We start from the raw sequence: 17,089 nt of genomic DNA on the forward strand, positions 1-17,089 counted from the left end.
CAGAAACGGCATTTCGTGCGTTCTTGGAAGTTTCTGCAGTTCCTTGTGTTCTTCCCTGGTTCAACAGTTCAGCAGATTCGCACCGCCTGCACCCTCATCCTGAATCAAGGGGGGGGGGGGGGCTGGTGCGCACCCCCTGCACCCCCCCCCCCCCCTGGATCTGCCCCTGGATAGGTTGGAGAGTGTATCCTTTATGCTCATGGGAGAACGTTACTTCTTTAAATTTGTCAATACGTTTTGATTGTAACAATAACTTGTTACAAATTATGTGCATATTCCATCGGAGAATGGTTTTGGAAAGTTTAAATATATGAAATATCACATTCCAACAAAAAAAATTTTTAATTAATATTTTGGAACATTGCAGGTGAGCATCATCTGAGCTTCTGTGTGACGACCTTTTTCAAGAAAGTTGGCTTTAGGCAATGTTGTAAAAAAAATACCATTACACCTGTTTTGTGTTTAAGGTACCAGACTTATCTCTAAATCCAAACTGTATGCTTGAACTAAAATATTTCCTCTGTCTTCCCTCCATTTATTTATTCTACCACAGGTAAACACAAAGATGTCAATAGAAAAACGACTGAGCTCATCAGGTCCAGAATGCCTCTCAACAAAAAGGTATCCCTGATTGCAAGTGACACCCAAACCTCTAAATTTCCACTTCCTTTAGTCATATACTGTGCCTTCAGAAAGTATTCACACCCTTTGACTTTTTCACATTTTGTTATGTTACAGTCTGAATTAAAAATGGATTAAATGGACTTTTTTTGTCACTGATCTACACAAAATACCCCATAATGTCAAAGTGGAATTTTTTTAGAGAAATAAAAAAAAGTAATTGAAAATTAAGAGCTGAAATATCTTGAGTCAATGAGTATTCAACCCTTTTGCAAGGACATTTCAAATTGAGCTCAAGTGCATCCGATGTCCTTTGATCATCCTTGAGATGTCTCTACAACATGATTGGAGTCAACCTGTGGCCAATTCACCTAAGGGAACATGATTTAGAAAGAAACATACCTCTCTATATAAGGTCACACAGTTAACAGTGCATGTCAGAGCAGAAACTCTACCATGAAGACCAAGGAACTGTCCGTAGATCTCTGAAATAGAATTGTGAGGAGGCATAGATCTGGGGAAGGGTATAAAACAATGGTCTGGAGTGTTGAAAGTTCCCAAGAGCACAGTGAGCTCCATCATTAGGAAATGGAAATAATATAGAACTACCCACACTCTTCCTAGAGATGGCTGTCCGACCAAACTGAGCAACCGGGCAAGAAGGCCTTGGTCAGGGAGGTGATCAAGAACCCAATGACCACTGACAGATCTACAGAGTTCCTTGGCTGAGATGAGAGAACCTGCCAGAAGGACAACAGTCTCTGCATCACCTCACAGATGTTGGCTTTTTGGGAGAGTGGCCAGACAGAAGCCACTCCTGAGAAAAAAGTGCATGACAGCATGCCTGGAGTTTGCAGAAAGGCACATGAAAGACTCAGACCATGAGGCAAAAGATTCTATGGTCTGATGAGATGAAAATTGAACTCTTTGGCCTGAATGCAAAGCAGTACGTCAAAAATAATTGGTGGTTGAATTAAGTGATCTGATAAGTAAATCCTCCTCAAATTTGAAATCAATCAGATGAAAGCTGAGTATTTTAGAAATTACACCTAAGATGTTGACCTTTGGCTCTTGACCTATTGGCATATGTTTACCTAAACAAGACCGGAAGTCTAACAGTAACGTCTCTGCTTTCGATATTTGATGGTCATTTTAACAATCGGTTTGTTTGTGTTTCACTCTGAATGAAAAACGTAAAGGTAGAGCATGGCGATTGTGATATATGACAGGTTCGACGATATGTTCGGCCTGAACGACATTGGAATCAAAATGCTGGAGTGTGGAGTCAGCCGTTGTACGCCATAAATGACATCCGACGTAATCACATCACCCTGTCATGTGACCAGATCCTCAGCTCTGATTGGTATATGTTTGAGGGGACATACATACATACATATGGATGGACAAACACTGTTCTAGACTGCTTTTCCCTATGGGCTACACCGTTAAAAATTATTGGTGGTTGAATTCAATGATCAAGTGTGCAAATCCTCTTCAAATTTCAAGTCAATCGGATGAAAATTGAGGATTTTAGCAATTCCACCTAAGTTGTTGACCTTTGGCCAGTGTTGACATGTTGGCCCATGTTAACCTCAAAAACAATTGGTGGTTGAATTCATTGACCTGATATGTAAATCAAATTTGAAGTTAATCGGATAAAAATTGAGGATTTCAGAAATTTGACAAAGTTGTTGACCTTTGGTCTCTGCTGACCTTTTGACCTCAAAATCAATAGGCTTCTTACTTATGACCGACGTCACCCTTTGGTGAAGTTTTGTAAAGACCGGTTTAAAATTGTGACCTGTAGGTGATTGACAGACAAACAGACAGAATAACGCACAAGACCGTCCAATATACTTGAAAAATCTTCTATTTTCGCAAGTAACAAAAAGACAAACAGACGGTGGTTAAAACGTAACCTCCACCCACCTTTGGTGGCAGAGGTAATAAACATACACTGGTGAAAATTCGGCTTCGAGTTCATAAAACCATAGCCACTCGGGGAATAACTACAGTCACGTGAAAAAGTAAGTACACCCCATGTAAAGTTTTGACTTTTTCAACATATTTCAACATACAGCTATTTGATCTTCATTTCAACAATATTGATAGATAAAGGTGATATAATATAACAAATATCATGAAACATTTACATTTTGTAGTCCATTGTATAATTTAAATAAACATAAATGCAAATTTCGCATGTGGAAAAAGTAAGCATGACTGTATATGAAGTATACTGTATATGAAAGTATGAAAAAAAAAGTATGAAAAAATAGTATAAAAAAGTATGACTGTATAGTGTATATGAAGCAAACAATGCGAAGTACCCAGAAAACTAAATATTGTGCACAAAAGTCTGTGATAATACCTAAGATGCGTCACGGGTAAACTCCCTGGGGAAGATGTGGAATGTACAAGAGTAAAAAAAGCACACCTTTGCTGAGCACAAGCACTGTACAAATCCAAGTGATATTTAAAGGAAAATCCACAGCAAGGTTATGTAAAAAAAATCCCTGTGAAAAATGATAATCCACTAGACAAAACTCCGAGTCGGCGGGAACAAGAATATAATTCACCGGAAGGCGTTGTTTGTGTCCCAGAATAACAACATCGGTTTCTTCCTTCCTCATTCTTCTTCATAGAAGATCAGTTAAGAAGTAACAAAAATCACCTTTTTGGCTTCCGAAACCAAACCCAGCAGAGCAAAAAGTACCTAGAAAGACAAATGCTGATTGGTAGTTAAATAATAAAACAACACTTACTCTGTGCTGATTGGTGGGCAAAAACGTTAAAAACCATGCTTCACAGTAAAGTTGAGTCGCCCAACTGTTGGAATGCTGTAGCAGGTGACAAAGCGTACAGTTCATCCTTCTGTAAAGTAACATGTAGAACCAACTAATTTATTCTGCAGTTCTTCAGCTCTCCCATACCAGTCAACTAGGCAATGCATACCAGTTGATACCCACACACATGGCAGAAACTCATCCGGAACGCAGTACTCGGCACACAGCAGTCTGGAGCTGTACTCTTCAACCTTTAAATTCAATAGAAATGTGCTTTTTGTGCAGTCGACACTCACCGGTATATCGATGCCCGCCTTCCTCACTTTGAGCAAATTTTAAACTGTTATATTGCTGCATTTGATGTTGGCAGTTTTAATCAACAATAGACTCAAGCCCAACAGAAAATCTAAAACTATGAAGTCTTGACATAAACTGCCCCTGAAATATGTTTCAGGGTTCTCATCGCTGCACTTGTTACATTTAGCATCATCTTTAAACATCCAAGCTTTTTCCCAAAGATCAGGAAATCGTACCGTTTTTTACTCCCGCCAGGGAGTAATGCATTCGATCGTGTCCGTGTGTGTGCGTGTGTGTGTTCGTGTGTTTGTCAACAAGATATCTGGAAAGGTTCTGAACGGATTTGGATGAAAGTTGGTGGAATGATTGCCCTTGGGATAAGGAAGAATTGATTAGTTTTTGGTGAAGCTCAGGATATTATTCCGGATCCAGGAATGTTTTGGGGAATTTTTTGGGGATTTTTTTTTTCTGTTTTCCTTTAAAAACCATTTTCTCTGCAATAATTGGACTGATTGAGAGCAAATTTTTACCATAGGAGGGACTCGATCTGTAGAATATTTTAATGGTCATTATGACGTCACAGGTCACGTGGTTGGGCCGCCATATTGTTTTGAGTGAAAAACACTAAAATCCAATTTTCTCCAAAACGCCTGAACAGATCGAGGCCAAACTTTGCAGGCAGAATCGCATACCCATGACAAACAAAAAAGTCAGCGAGCATGACGTCATGCATCACATGGTTCAGAGTTATGACGTTTTTAAGCACAAACATTTAAAACCTAGCTCCTCCCTCATTTGTGATCCAATCGAGGGGAAACTTCACAAATCTGTTCAGCATATCAGTCTACTAAAATGCCCTTTTGGAATTTGCGATAGGTCACGTGGTTTGGCAGATATCGTTTATTAAATGCAAATAATAAAAACATTTATATCTCTTGAACCACTTCATTGATCGACATGAAACTTCATATTGTAGTAGAAGTCATGAAGAGTAACAAGTGTGTAAAATTTGAAGATGATTATATGTACGGTCTGGAAGCTGGAAGTTGTTATTGCGTGAAGAAGAAGAGTCTTCGACTGTGGACGATTAATTATTTATTTATCACATGTACAGACTTGCAGCCTGCAGGCATCGTTTGACACAATGTCCCGGGTTAATTTGAACCTCAAATAAAATTATAATTCCAGATTTATCAATGGCTGAGGAAAATTAACAAACGAATAAAACAGATTTGGCAAAATTCAAACTTTTTTTTAAAAGATCGCACATTCACCCAGGGTTGTGAGAGGCTGAAGAAGAAGAAACCTCGCATGGGCTTCCCAGACCAAAAAATAATTCTGGCTCTGCGATTTTCATGTTTCTTTTTTTGGGGAGAGGGGATGTTAAACAAAACGTATTATTCCAACTAAACCCACGGCGGGAGTATGCGCTCTACTGAGTGGCAATCTAGTTATGTTTCGTTTTTCCTCCAGCACTTGTCATGAGCTCTTTACTCTATTGAATGTTTGTTCATTCCTGTCCATCTTTGTATGTTTGTTTAATTTGTTGGCTTTCTTAAAAAAATTTTTAAAGTTCTGTGAATAAGTTCTGAAACATGAATACAAGACAGAATACAACTTATAAGTTCTGTGAATGATTCAAATATATGTTTGAAATTATTTATTTTGTGGCTTTAATTTCTTCCAAGATTATATTAAGTGAGAGTGTGTACACAAACGTGTGTCAGTCACGAATCATGTTTGATATGACTCTCTTTTGTTTCTGCACGCATTTCAGTTTGCAGAATTCTTCTACAGAGTTTGTCAATATCATGGCCAACGGACAGGTACGTCATGTTTTTATGAATACGCCGACGTAGTCGCCGGAGGCATTATGTTTTTAGGTTGTCCGGCCGGCTATCCATCCGTCAGTCCATCCATCATAGGTTTTTGTTACCGCGATAACTTGAGAACGGCTGAAGGGATCTTAGTCAAACAGGGTGCAGGTATGTATAATGAGGTAAAGATGAACTGATTAGATTTTGGGGTCAAGAGGTCAAAGTCTGTAATATGTCTATAACTGGGATAATGGCTGAAGTGATCTAATTCAAATTTGGTACAGGTATGTATAATGATGTAACGATTAACCGATTATATTTTGGGGGCAAAGGTCAAAGGTCAAAGTTTGTTATAGGTCTATAACCTTAGAACGGCTAAAGTGATCTAATTCAAACTTGGTACAGGTATGTATAATGATATGAAGATGAACTGATTAGACTTTGGGGTCAAAGGTCAATGTCTGTAATATGTCTATAACGTGAGAATGGCTAAAGTGATCTAATTCAAACTTGGTACAATTATGTATAATGATGTAAAGGTTAACTGATTAGATTTTGGGGGCAAAGGTCAAAGATTGTAATGGGTCTATAACTTGAGAACAGCTAAAGGGATCTAATTTAAACTTGGTACAGATATGTATAATGATGTAAAGATTAAGTTATGGGATTTTGGGCTCCCAAGGTCTAAGTCCAAAGGTCAGAGTTCATGTCAGGTAAAGATGTGATAACATGTGAACAGCTGAAGAGATTTAAATTAAAACTTGGTACAAGTATGTATAATGATGTAAACATGAACTGATTAAATTTTGGGGTCAAGAGGTCAAAGGTCAGAGGTCATGCCAGGTAGAAATGTGATAACTTGAGAACAGCTGAATGGATTAAAATCAAACTTGGTACAAGTATTATAATGATGTAATAATGTGGGCGGAGGCATATCGGCTGTTCTAGTTTCTTTTTATTCTCCACGCAGACTGCTAGTTATGTGCTTGAATTTGTGACTACATCGTTTTTGTGGTTCGATCTGGGAAGGTGCTTCGTCTTTAATATTTGTAGTTTTTATGAACTTAATTTTTTATGAAATACGACCATGAGCTTGAGGAGGTTTGTGGTTCATGAATGAAATGTCACCGAAGGCTGTCTTTTCTTTAATTTGCTTTACAAATAATGCAAATAGACCTAAGCCGAATTGGTTGGTTAGCTCATGCTAACACTGGTATTTGCACATGTGTGTTTATATATATTTGTTCACATATACCTATAATTAAATTGATATATGTGGGAAAGCTACATGCCCAGACCTGGAATCTAACTCAGGTCCTCTGGAAAACCGTACCAGTGCTCTGCCATCTGAGCTATCTGGGTGACCCTGACTGAGCATGCAATTTTCCCACACATATGATTGCCACTCTCTTTCCATCAATGTATGGATGTACTGTTATGTATTACCTCCCCAAACCCCGGTTACGGTGCACTTCAGAGTCTCGAGAGGGAACGCGGCAGAAAGATTTGTTTGTTTGAGTGTTTTAATAAATCATGGTAAAACTACACCAATGCAATTTATGTACAACAAAATAAGTAATTGTATTGAGAACTCTCATATACACAATAATAACACTCTCAAAGAAAGTACAATTAAAATATCACTTTCATCAAATGAACAGTACATATGATGGTACCATCATTCCCCAATGCTCTCAAAGCAATAAACTCACGATACACCGAACGTGAGTGGAATGTAACATTCCCCAAAGTCTGTGCATGGATCCCCACGCTGGTTGGTCGTGCAGAACGACGAGAACAGGCAGCGATTGGCACTGCAGCGGATGAGGAGTTATGAGGTGAGAGGTCGATATGGGAATTGAGCCAATATGGAAACCAACGGCACTCCACACGGTGATGTCGATATTGGAATCCCAGTGACAAAACAAGATGCACCAAGTGGACAGCCTCTTTGAGGACAAAATGGCATATCGGCCTGTTATGGAGGCATTTGCTCCCCATCCAACAATAGCTCACATTTGGTAATAAAACCTGACGCAGGTTTAATTGCAATCGCAACATGTGACGATGTCGCGGGCAATCCCTTTCCTGGGAAGCCTCAACTCATTCAGGACCAATATCAAAAAAGTCCGCTCGCAGCCTCAATGCAACTCATGGCTGTATCCCTCTCATGGCCGTCTCCTCCCTGCCAAGCTCTTCCTCTCTCTCGGTTCCTTTGCCGCGTTTTCCTTTTTCCTTCACAAACATTTATTTTTACCTTTTACGAAAGTCATCTCCATTTCACACAAAAATCAAATCTTAACAACAATATTACCTGAAACTAAAAATCCTACAAGTATATAATAACAACAAAGGCGGAAATGATAGATCCGTAACAGTATATATATACACTACTCACAATAAGTTAGGGATATTGTGGGAGTGAGTTTTTATTTATTTATAGGGGTTAGGGTTAGGGTATTGAAATCAAGAATGCTGTGTTTTTTCACACTCATTAATAACCATAGAATTAGGACCAACAACTTTTTTCAACATAATTAATACACAAAATCAACCACACCAAAGAACCTGCCAATATCCCTAACTTATTGTGAGTAGTGTATATATATATATATATATATATATATATATATATATATATATATATATATATATATATATATACATACATACATACATGATTACATGCATACATACATACATACATATATATATATATATATATATATGTGTGTGTGTGTGTGTGTGTAATAATAATAATAAAAGGCAGTGTCTGTCTGTCAGTCTCCTCCATATCTCCAAAACCATGAAACGTGGCGACCCAAACTTTGCATGCATGCACCTGGACTTCCAACAGATAGCAATGATGAAAACTGGGTGTTTGGGTGTGTTATAACATCCTTTTTGAAGATGATTAACGAGGTGCTCATAAGAAAAAACCCGATATGGTGGTTTACCGATATGGTGGCCCGCCCTCTTGGTCAGCCCACTGCACCTCGCTGTGTTCTTAAGCCGCCATTTTGTTTTGGCCTACTCAAACGGGCCTTGACTTGGAAATACGATTGATTAATTCTATCTTTACATAATTGAAGCATATCATCAAAATCTGGATTCGGATATGAGGATTGGATGCTGTAGACTAAATAATGTCCAAATCTGAATTGAAATCTGACAAAATTTACCATATCCAGCGATTAGTGAAAGCTATTCAGGCTGCTTTCGCAAGCCACAGTGTTACAGTAGACAGAGCTCCCTTTTTGTTTTTAGTCACAATGCCGGGGAAGTTTGGGTGTGTTATAACACCCTTTTTATTAGTCTGCTCTCAGTGGTTTCCACATGATTTGCTGCTTGAAATAGATCTGTTTTTAAAATTCATCGGCCATTTCAAGCAGAAGCAATCAGCTTGCTATCGCTTGCCCAGCCAGCCGTTCCTTATCATCCATTTCCTTATCAGCGTTCCTTATCAGCCGTTCCTTTGTCCCCTCCCCTCCTCCTTTCCCTTCTCCTCCCCCTCTCCTCACCCCTGCCCCTTTCCTCCCTCCCCCTTTCATCCCCCTCCTTCCCCCTTTCATCCCCCCTCCCTTCCCTCTCCTCCCCCTTCCCTCTCTCTCCTCCCTCCTCCCTCTCCCCTTCCCTTCCCCTTCTCCTCTCCTCCCTCCTCCTCCCCTCCCTCCTCTCACTCCCCCTCTCCTCCTCCCTCTCCTCCTCCCTCTCCTCCTCCCTCTCCTCCTCCCTCTCCCTCCTCCCTCCCCTCATTCATATTCCCGTTAGGAATGGACTCATTGTTACCCGGAAACTTTTGCTTGTATAAACACGATATGACCAAAAGTATTGTCGCGCAACCGCGATTAACACCACAGTTGCGGATGGCCAATTGCGAGGCTTTAACTCCCGAGGCGAGAACTCAATAGCGGATTCCAAATCAAACACTTAAACTAAAGTTAAACGCGCGGAATGGCGGGACGGGACACAGCAAAGCTCCGCCGCCTTATCTATTAAAATCCAACAGGAAACTGCGTTCAGATATATTCAGAAAATAATATAAGGATTTATTAACGGTTCCGAGAACAAAGAAATATGATGCTCTAAACCCCCTATATGCAGTACTCCCGCTCAACAGAGTTATTAAACAAACCACAGGGCAGACGACGAAATGAACAAAGAGGGTGTGTGTGTGTGGTGCGTTCTTAGCTCTGCTCGCTCGGGAGCGTGGCGTGGAGATCGTGCAGGCCTCGGATGGCTAGGCCCTGACACGTGGGCGGGAAGGGTCTCCCCGACGCGACTCGCTCACCGACCCCAGTCCTCTCGCCCCGCAACTCTCAAACGCTCGCCCCGTCTGAAGGACCACGGTTTCTGGCGCTGTCGTCTCTGCCCGGTGCCTTGGAGATCGTGAATGGTTGGCGATGGTACGCAAGAGGCCACGAATGGAATACGGCCACCAACGGGGCGAACCTCGGCACGACAGCCGCCCACGCAAGCACGCGATCCAATCGCAGGGAAGATGGAGGGAACGAAGGCAGGAAAGAACTAGAGGGGAAAATGTCCAGTGCACTCTATCACGACTGAATCCTCTCAGCTCCCCCAAATGGCGTCTGCTCTGCCTCGTGTCCAACTCCGAACTCCTCTTCCTCTCCTTCGTGTCGTCACTTCCCTCCCGCAACGTCACGCCCTCTTGTGACCCCCATTCGTCCGCCCTTCCCCATGACGTCAAAAGATCCACCCCCTTCTCATCGTGTCTCAGCAGGGTGCGTTTTGGTCGGTGTTGTTCCATTGATGTGAAAGGGAAGGGAATTAATTAATGTAGGTGCGCTAGGGGCATGAATTCCTACTGTCTAGGTGCGATGCCAAAAGGGACATTGGATTGACCACAGGGGTGGGAAAACACACAAAGTTACCCTTATCACCCTATCATCACTGAAGGCCTGTATCCGTACCAAGTCAGCTAATCGGCTTAGGGCTGAGTGGCAGCAACTGACAAATGTGCCTGTATCCAGAAGGCTAGTCATCCAACGACTGGTTCAAGCAGGCTATCGTGCCAGGCGTCCCCTGAGAAAGCCACGCCTGACCAGACAACACCGCCAGCGCCGATTGCAATTGGCCAGAGAGCACCGTCAGTGGCAGCCAGGACACTGGAATCACGTGATCTTCAGTGACGAGTCTAGATTTCTGGTCTATCGTCAAGATGGCCGCGTCTGAGTGCGCAGACAAGTGCATGAAGCCTACAACAAAGATTGTATAGTGCCAAGAGTCCAAGCTGGAGGTGGTGGGGTGACCGTTTGGGCTGCTTTTCATGCAGGGGGCAAAACTGACCTGGTTGTTCTGAATGGAAACCTGAACCAGTTCAAGTACAGGGCCATTCTGGAAGAAACATTGCTTCCATTTGCTCGTGCAGCCTTTCGAGGAAACTTTGTCTTCCAAGATGATTGCACGGCCTCATCGTGCTCGCATGATCCAACACTTTCTTGCTGACCGTGGTGTAGAGCATATGGAGTGGCCTGCCATGTCCCCGGATATGAGTCCGATAGAGAACTTGTGGGCAGAATTAACGCATCAAATCGACCACTTGGACCAGCAGCCGACCTCTGTGCGTGAATTGCAGCAGGCTATTGTCACTGCATGGCAAGCGATTCCTGGCCCAACTTTGGCAAATCTCGTGAACAGCATGCCTCAACGTGTACGTGCTCTCCTGAATGCTCGTGGGGGTTACACGAAGTACTTAACTGCAATTTTACTGTCCGTAATCCCAGTCGTAATTTAACTTTTGTTTTTGTTAAAAAAAAATTTGGCTAATGTGCAAAATAAAGAGATACTTCTGGAAAACGTACAGAAGTTTAACACAGTACTGTCCATCACTTTCAAGGATCAATTTTTGTGTTTCGAAATGTCAAATGTGGTTTTTGTTTCTTTTAAAGGTCACATTAACAAAATCTCGAATAATTTCAACATAATTCCAATGAACTTTTGGTTCTAAGACATCTTGAAAAGTAAGTTCACCCCCACAAAAAAAATATTCCATATTAAATGCCAAGTCTGTATATATATATATATATATATATATATACATATATATATATATATATATATATATATATATATATATATATATATATATATATATATATATATATATATATATATATATATATATATATATATGACACTAGTGTGGAATGGCTTGTTGTACTTGCCTCACCACAGGTCACTACAGAGACACGGACTTGTTATAATTGCGGATAATGATTGTGGGGAGTTGTTTTGTTGTTTTGGTTTACTTCAATCGTAATGCAAACATTTATTTTGTACAATTTTATTTTGTAATATTGGTGATATTACTTTTGTATAGGCAATTTAAGTTTGAGGTTTAAGTTGATTTTTATTTTTTTATTTCAAAAAAATTCAAAACAAAAACAACACAGGACACACGATGGAGAGGTAGACGATGGAGAGGTAGGTGCAATTAGGAAGTTTGGTATGATTTCACAAAAGTTTGAGGGAATCGTTGAGCAACCCCACAGACACTGCACAGACGTGTGTGTGTGTGTGTGTGTGTGTGTGTGTGTGTGTGTGTGTGTGTGTGTGTGTGTGTGTGTGTGTGTGTGTGTGTGTGTGTGTGTGTGTGTGTGTGTGTGTGTGTGTGTGTGTGTGACAGTCAGTCAGTGTGTCTCCTCGATAACTCCAAAACCATGGAACCTATCGGCCCAAAACTTTGCATTCATACTAAGGGTACTCAAAGGGATTGCATGAATGAAAACTGGGTGTTTGGATAATTTTTAACACTCATTTTTTAAAGGTAAGTAAAGGGAGTGCGCTCTAGAAGCTGCTTTTACAAGACCATGACAGCTCTCCATTTTTTCCCGTACGCAGTTTATTTTTAACACGAGTTTGCATTGTTTCATCTTTTTGTGCGATCTGCTTTCCAACATGTGGCTCTCAACGGTATCCTTTTCTGTCCTCTCCCTTTCAAGGCTGGAGTGCCCCAAGGCAGTGTTCAGGCCCAGTCCTATTCCTCATCTTTATCTATGATGTCTCTGATTCTCTGGAAAATTCTCTTTATCTATTTGCTGATGACTCCACCCTTTGTCATCACATCTCTCATCCTTCAGACAAACAGGCCTCTCTTAAGACCTTGACAAAATCGTGAACTGGTCAGACACTTGGAATATATCTTTCAATCCTGACAAATCTCACACTCTCACTTTCTCTCTCCAAAAGGACCGTCTGGCAAACCCTCCTATCCACTTTCTCAACAATCTTCTTCAGGAAGTTCAGTTATTCAAACTCCTGGGTGTCACTGATCTTTCTTGGGCGAACCACATTTCAAAGTTTGCCTCCAAAGCTAGGCCACCAACCGCCGACTTGGAGTGGGGAGGAAATTGAAGCCTCTGGGTTTGGAGGGAGAGGTTGAGGGAGGCCTTGTGGTTTGGGAGTGGTGTGGTTGGGGGAGGAGGCAGGGGGGAGATGATTGCTTGGGATTTGCTATTTGGGGGTGGGGAGGAGGGGGGCTTAAAGTCACATTTTGCATTGTGTGGGTGCTCTGCGAGTTCCTGTTCGTGTTTTGTGAAAGGCACAAAAGTTGTAAAACTTATTGCACAGTGTATTTCTCTCGCTTCATTTTGCTCTTTGATTTGTGGCATGAGTGCGATTGAGTTTGTTTCCCTATTTCTGATTAATTTTGAGTTACCAGATATAATCGGATAATGATAGTAAATACTCTGATTTATAAAATCCTTTTTTCTATCACTAATTCCATTTACATATTTCAATTCTAAAATGAAAATCACTATTATTTAATTCAAGCATAATTGCTAATTCCCTTCCTTTGCTTCTGCCTGGAGGATATGTTTATGTTTTCGGAGGTATTCAAACATGTGCACCATGCCAGACGTATTTATTCATTTTTTTCCGCTTGAACGGCCCCTTGTGAGATGAAAGTGACATTCAAACTAAACTGAATTTGAACAATTATATAGAAACACTGCAGCTGGCTTGCTGAATTTAATTGACCTGTTTGATATCAACTGAAAATATGGAATATTTCCATTTGGTTTTTCACTCGGAAATTGATCACTTAAAATGAAGTGCGTCATTGTTGTGGCGGAGAATAATATGTAATTGTGAAGAAGACCTGGGCCAATGCGATCATTTCAATATCAAAACTTCGGGCATTTTTTTTGTTGAATAAACATTCAAATCTGATTTTTCGCTGCCCTGAGAATGCTGCGTCATCTTTTTAGTGGCAGCGTATTTGAATGGAGCTGGAGTTCGACATTGCGCTTTGCACTGTAATAATTATCCTAATTATTTTTCCTCTTTTATGTGTTATTTATTTATTTTAAACAAATATTTTTAGAAGTGCTTTCTGGATTAGCATACGTATTCTCGGTGGTATTGCTTCGCAAAGCAGTGATGTGTTCATTGTTTTGCATTCAGCTGGAACAAAGTGTTTCTGCCCGAGGTGGAAGTGAGGGGATGGGGTGGAGAGGTGTAAGAGCGAATGGTGTGGAGGGGTTTGTGGGAGGAGGTGTGCGGGTGGGGGGGAGTAGGGGGAGGGCGGAGGGGGGAAGGGGAATGCAGCGCTGTGCTCTGGAGGTCAAATGGACATTTGATGTGAAGTCTGTTTAGCAAGTTGAGGGTTGAGAATGAATGGTAGGCATCCCTGACCCTAGCTCTGCTTGTCAGATTGCATCTGCGTTCACCGCCAGCACCTTTCATGATGTTAACACTCCTATGGCCTGCCATTCTAACTGTTCTTGCCATCTTGACCTAAGCCTTGTTCCACTCCTCAACCGCATCTATACGGAGATTGGGAATTGCGATCTTGCCACGAGTGATAGAGACATTACCGTAAATAGTCCAAGCTTGACCATGCTAAATCACAGGGCCATTTGGTGGACTGTTTTGATTCGGGAACGGTACAAGGTTGGATTTTCTAGATGGGAATGTCTATGATCTAATGGCAGTTTAGTGAAAATTGTACCTGTTTTCCAAACGGGTTTGTTGTAGCCTGTTATCAGTTGTTCAGGCTGAAACTTGATGTCATGTTGGAAAGAAGATGATCTCATAAAGTCATCACTGTCGGTCCTCTTGCAGCAAGCCTTTACCTCCGGTATTCCTTGGGAGGGAGTGGTGAATAAATTTAAACAAGTCATTACCAAAATGCTGTTTGAGAACAGAGCAATATTCAGTCTACGTAACAATATTTGTAACACTCGAGTCATCAACACCCTCTCTTCTATCATGATGAAGTGATTGCGTCTTGAAAAATGCAACAGTTCCTGGCAAAATAAATAACTCGCAGCCAAGGCTGTCAACATTGCGACGGAACATTTGTGTTGTTCAAATTCATTCCTCACTTTCTAACTTTCTCCTGTTGTTTTTTATTATTTCCAAGATTGCTCCAACAACGGACCTCACTTAGCGCATCCAAATTGACTTGGATCGGTGAGCCTGTAATATTGCAGCCGTGCTAGGTTTGGGCCTCGTTAGAGGAAGGAAAAATTGTACCCGACAGCTCAATATTGACCTCGTCAAGCCTGCGGTAAGAGCGGGGCTTGGAGGCTCGAGTCCGCCACCATATTGACATTGACTGCAAAATGACTGTTTCCAGCCTTAGGCTGCCCCATGTTACCAGACAGAGAGGGAGGATGGGTGGGCAGTCGAGAGAGGAAAGATTGTTATTGTAATAGATCAATTATGCCAAAATTTGGTGGTAATGGCCAAGATTGATTGGTCTCTACTATTGCAGCAGGGGTTTGATCCGTCTGATGATATTTTGCCGGGCGAGGTGGCCGAAAGGTCGGCGGGTTTGGATGGGCAGGCGCCCTAATTGTGTACGAAGGGCTGCCCATTTCAGGGCCATCGGCCCTGCCATCCTCGCTTTATGAAGAGGCCAGGCGTGATCGGTGGTGCGGCGTCACCATCCGTTTAAATTTGGCCTGCGCCGGCAGGCAGGACATGCTATTAACAGGGCGCCCAACACAGTTGCTTGACCATGTGCCGTGCCTCAAATCTATCTGGTTAAGGTCGTGTTTACAAAAATCGATGTGCTGGAAATATTGTTTCATAGCACCGTGATATTTGAGAAGTGACAGGTGCTTTAATCATTGAACTTTGCGCCTGCAAGGAGAAAGGAAAATATTGGGAAAGAGACAAATATGTGTGGTGCTGAGCTGAATGCATCCATCCCGCTTTATGGGAGCACTGCATGCATGTCTTCGCTCACTGATGCCTTCCTTGTAAAAAAAAGAAAATAATATCTTCCCAGCATCCTTAACCACCACTTGTGATCATTTGTCCACACACAGTTGTCACTGTTTTGCAAAGCGGTTCGGTTACAAAAGAAGAATGGATGCTAAGTTGTTTTTTTTTCAAAGCAGGTTTTCCTTTGTTGATTTATATCATTTGAAATCTGCAGAGAGTGGGCTTATTTGAGTGAGTCATTTGCTGAAGCATCTGAGATTTTACCTTGAACCCCCGCAACGGGAATTTAAAATGAATGTTTGCAACGGACGCGTGAAGCCTCGAATTCCACGAAAACACGATTGCCAGTTAATATACCTTCATAAAAATATCGCACCCATGTCACGATACATTCACCAATATTTATGAAAATAGTTTTGCAGAACAGGTTTGGAAATATTTTTTGAGAACAGGTTTATATAAATAACAGGTTTATGTTTACTTTTGGATAACCATTATGACCCTTGTCAGAGGAGAGGGCGCCATCCTGGAAAAATCATTTCATTTTGTCCGTTTTGTCTGTCTGTCTGTTTGGTTGTTTGTTTGTCTGCACAGAATAAATATGATTTTCTCTGCACCCGTTGGTCCGATTGACTGGAAATTTTTTACCATAGGTGCACATCCTCCTGCAGAATTTTTTAATGATAATTATGACATCATCGGTCTCGTGGAAAAACCGAAATAACTTTGCACCTCCAGAATCCGATCTTAAAGATGAAATTTCTTGAGCATCATCTCGGGATAAATTGGTGGAGAAAAAATAATAATAATGACGTCATCGGCCGTGTGGTTCAGCCGCCATATTTGTTTTAACAAAAAAGCCTTAAGAACCACTAAAAACATGTCCTTGCGAGGGTCTGCAATCTCTGATTGCTCTTTCTTATTGCTATTTGTATTTGCATTGGAATTTCTAAAAAGGTACACTACTGATGATGTTCAAAAAAAAGGTACGATACTTAAACTTAATTAAATACATGTTCCATGTTCATTTCATCACTTCAAACATTTCTTTGTAAAATAACTATTTGTATTGTTTTTGGTAAAATTATTGAATCTTAAGCATGCCTGGTATCAATACGTGATCAGAAATGAAGAATTTACGATATATACAGTGCATTCAGAAAGTATTCAGACCCCTTCACATTTTGTTATGTTGCAGCCCGCTTTGAGTTTGCAAAAAAGCACCTAAAGGACTCTCAGACTGTGAGAAACAAGATTCTGTGGGCTTTCATGTGTCTTTCACTGAGGAGAGGCTTCCGTCTGGCCACTCTGCCATAAAGCCCAGATCGGTGGAGTGTTGCAGTGATGGTTGTCCTTCTGGAAGTTTCT

At 41.2% G+C, this 17,089-nt stretch overlaps 2 protein-coding genes across 3 annotated transcripts in view; one reads left to right on the plus strand and one right to left on the minus strand.

Annotated features, from left to right (window-relative positions):
• Positions 1-17,089, plus strand: part of MAP2K5 (mitogen-activated protein kinase kinase 5) — a 395,167-nt gene that overhangs the window by 127,994 nt on the left and 250,084 nt on the right. For both annotated transcript variants that reach the window (XM_078771935.1, XM_078771937.1), the window contains exons 6-7: positions 554-621; positions 5,482-5,530. In XM_078771935.1, the coding sequence (XP_078628061.1) occupies positions 554-621; positions 5,482-5,530 (117 nt within the window). The remainder of the gene's footprint in view (positions 1-553; positions 622-5,481; positions 5,531-17,089) is intronic.
• Positions 1-17,089, minus strand: part of LOC144890681 (uncharacterized) — a 58,134-nt gene that overhangs the window by 6,133 nt on the left and 34,912 nt on the right. The window contains exons 2-3 of the mRNA XM_078771934.1: positions 14,499-14,633; positions 3,201-3,337 (exon numbers count right to left, since the gene is read on the minus strand). Coding sequence (XP_078628060.1) covers positions 3,201-3,254 — 54 coding nt within the window. The 5' untranslated portion in view covers positions 3,255-3,337; positions 14,499-14,633. The remainder of the gene's footprint in view (positions 1-3,200; positions 3,338-14,498; positions 14,634-17,089) is intronic.

The sequence above is a fragment of the Myxine glutinosa genome, chromosome 2 (genome assembly GCF_964187855.1).
Source record: "Myxine glutinosa chromosome 2, kmMyxGlut1.1, whole genome shotgun sequence".
Lineage (NCBI taxonomy): Eukaryota > Metazoa > Chordata > Myxini > Myxiniformes > Myxinidae > Myxine > Myxine glutinosa.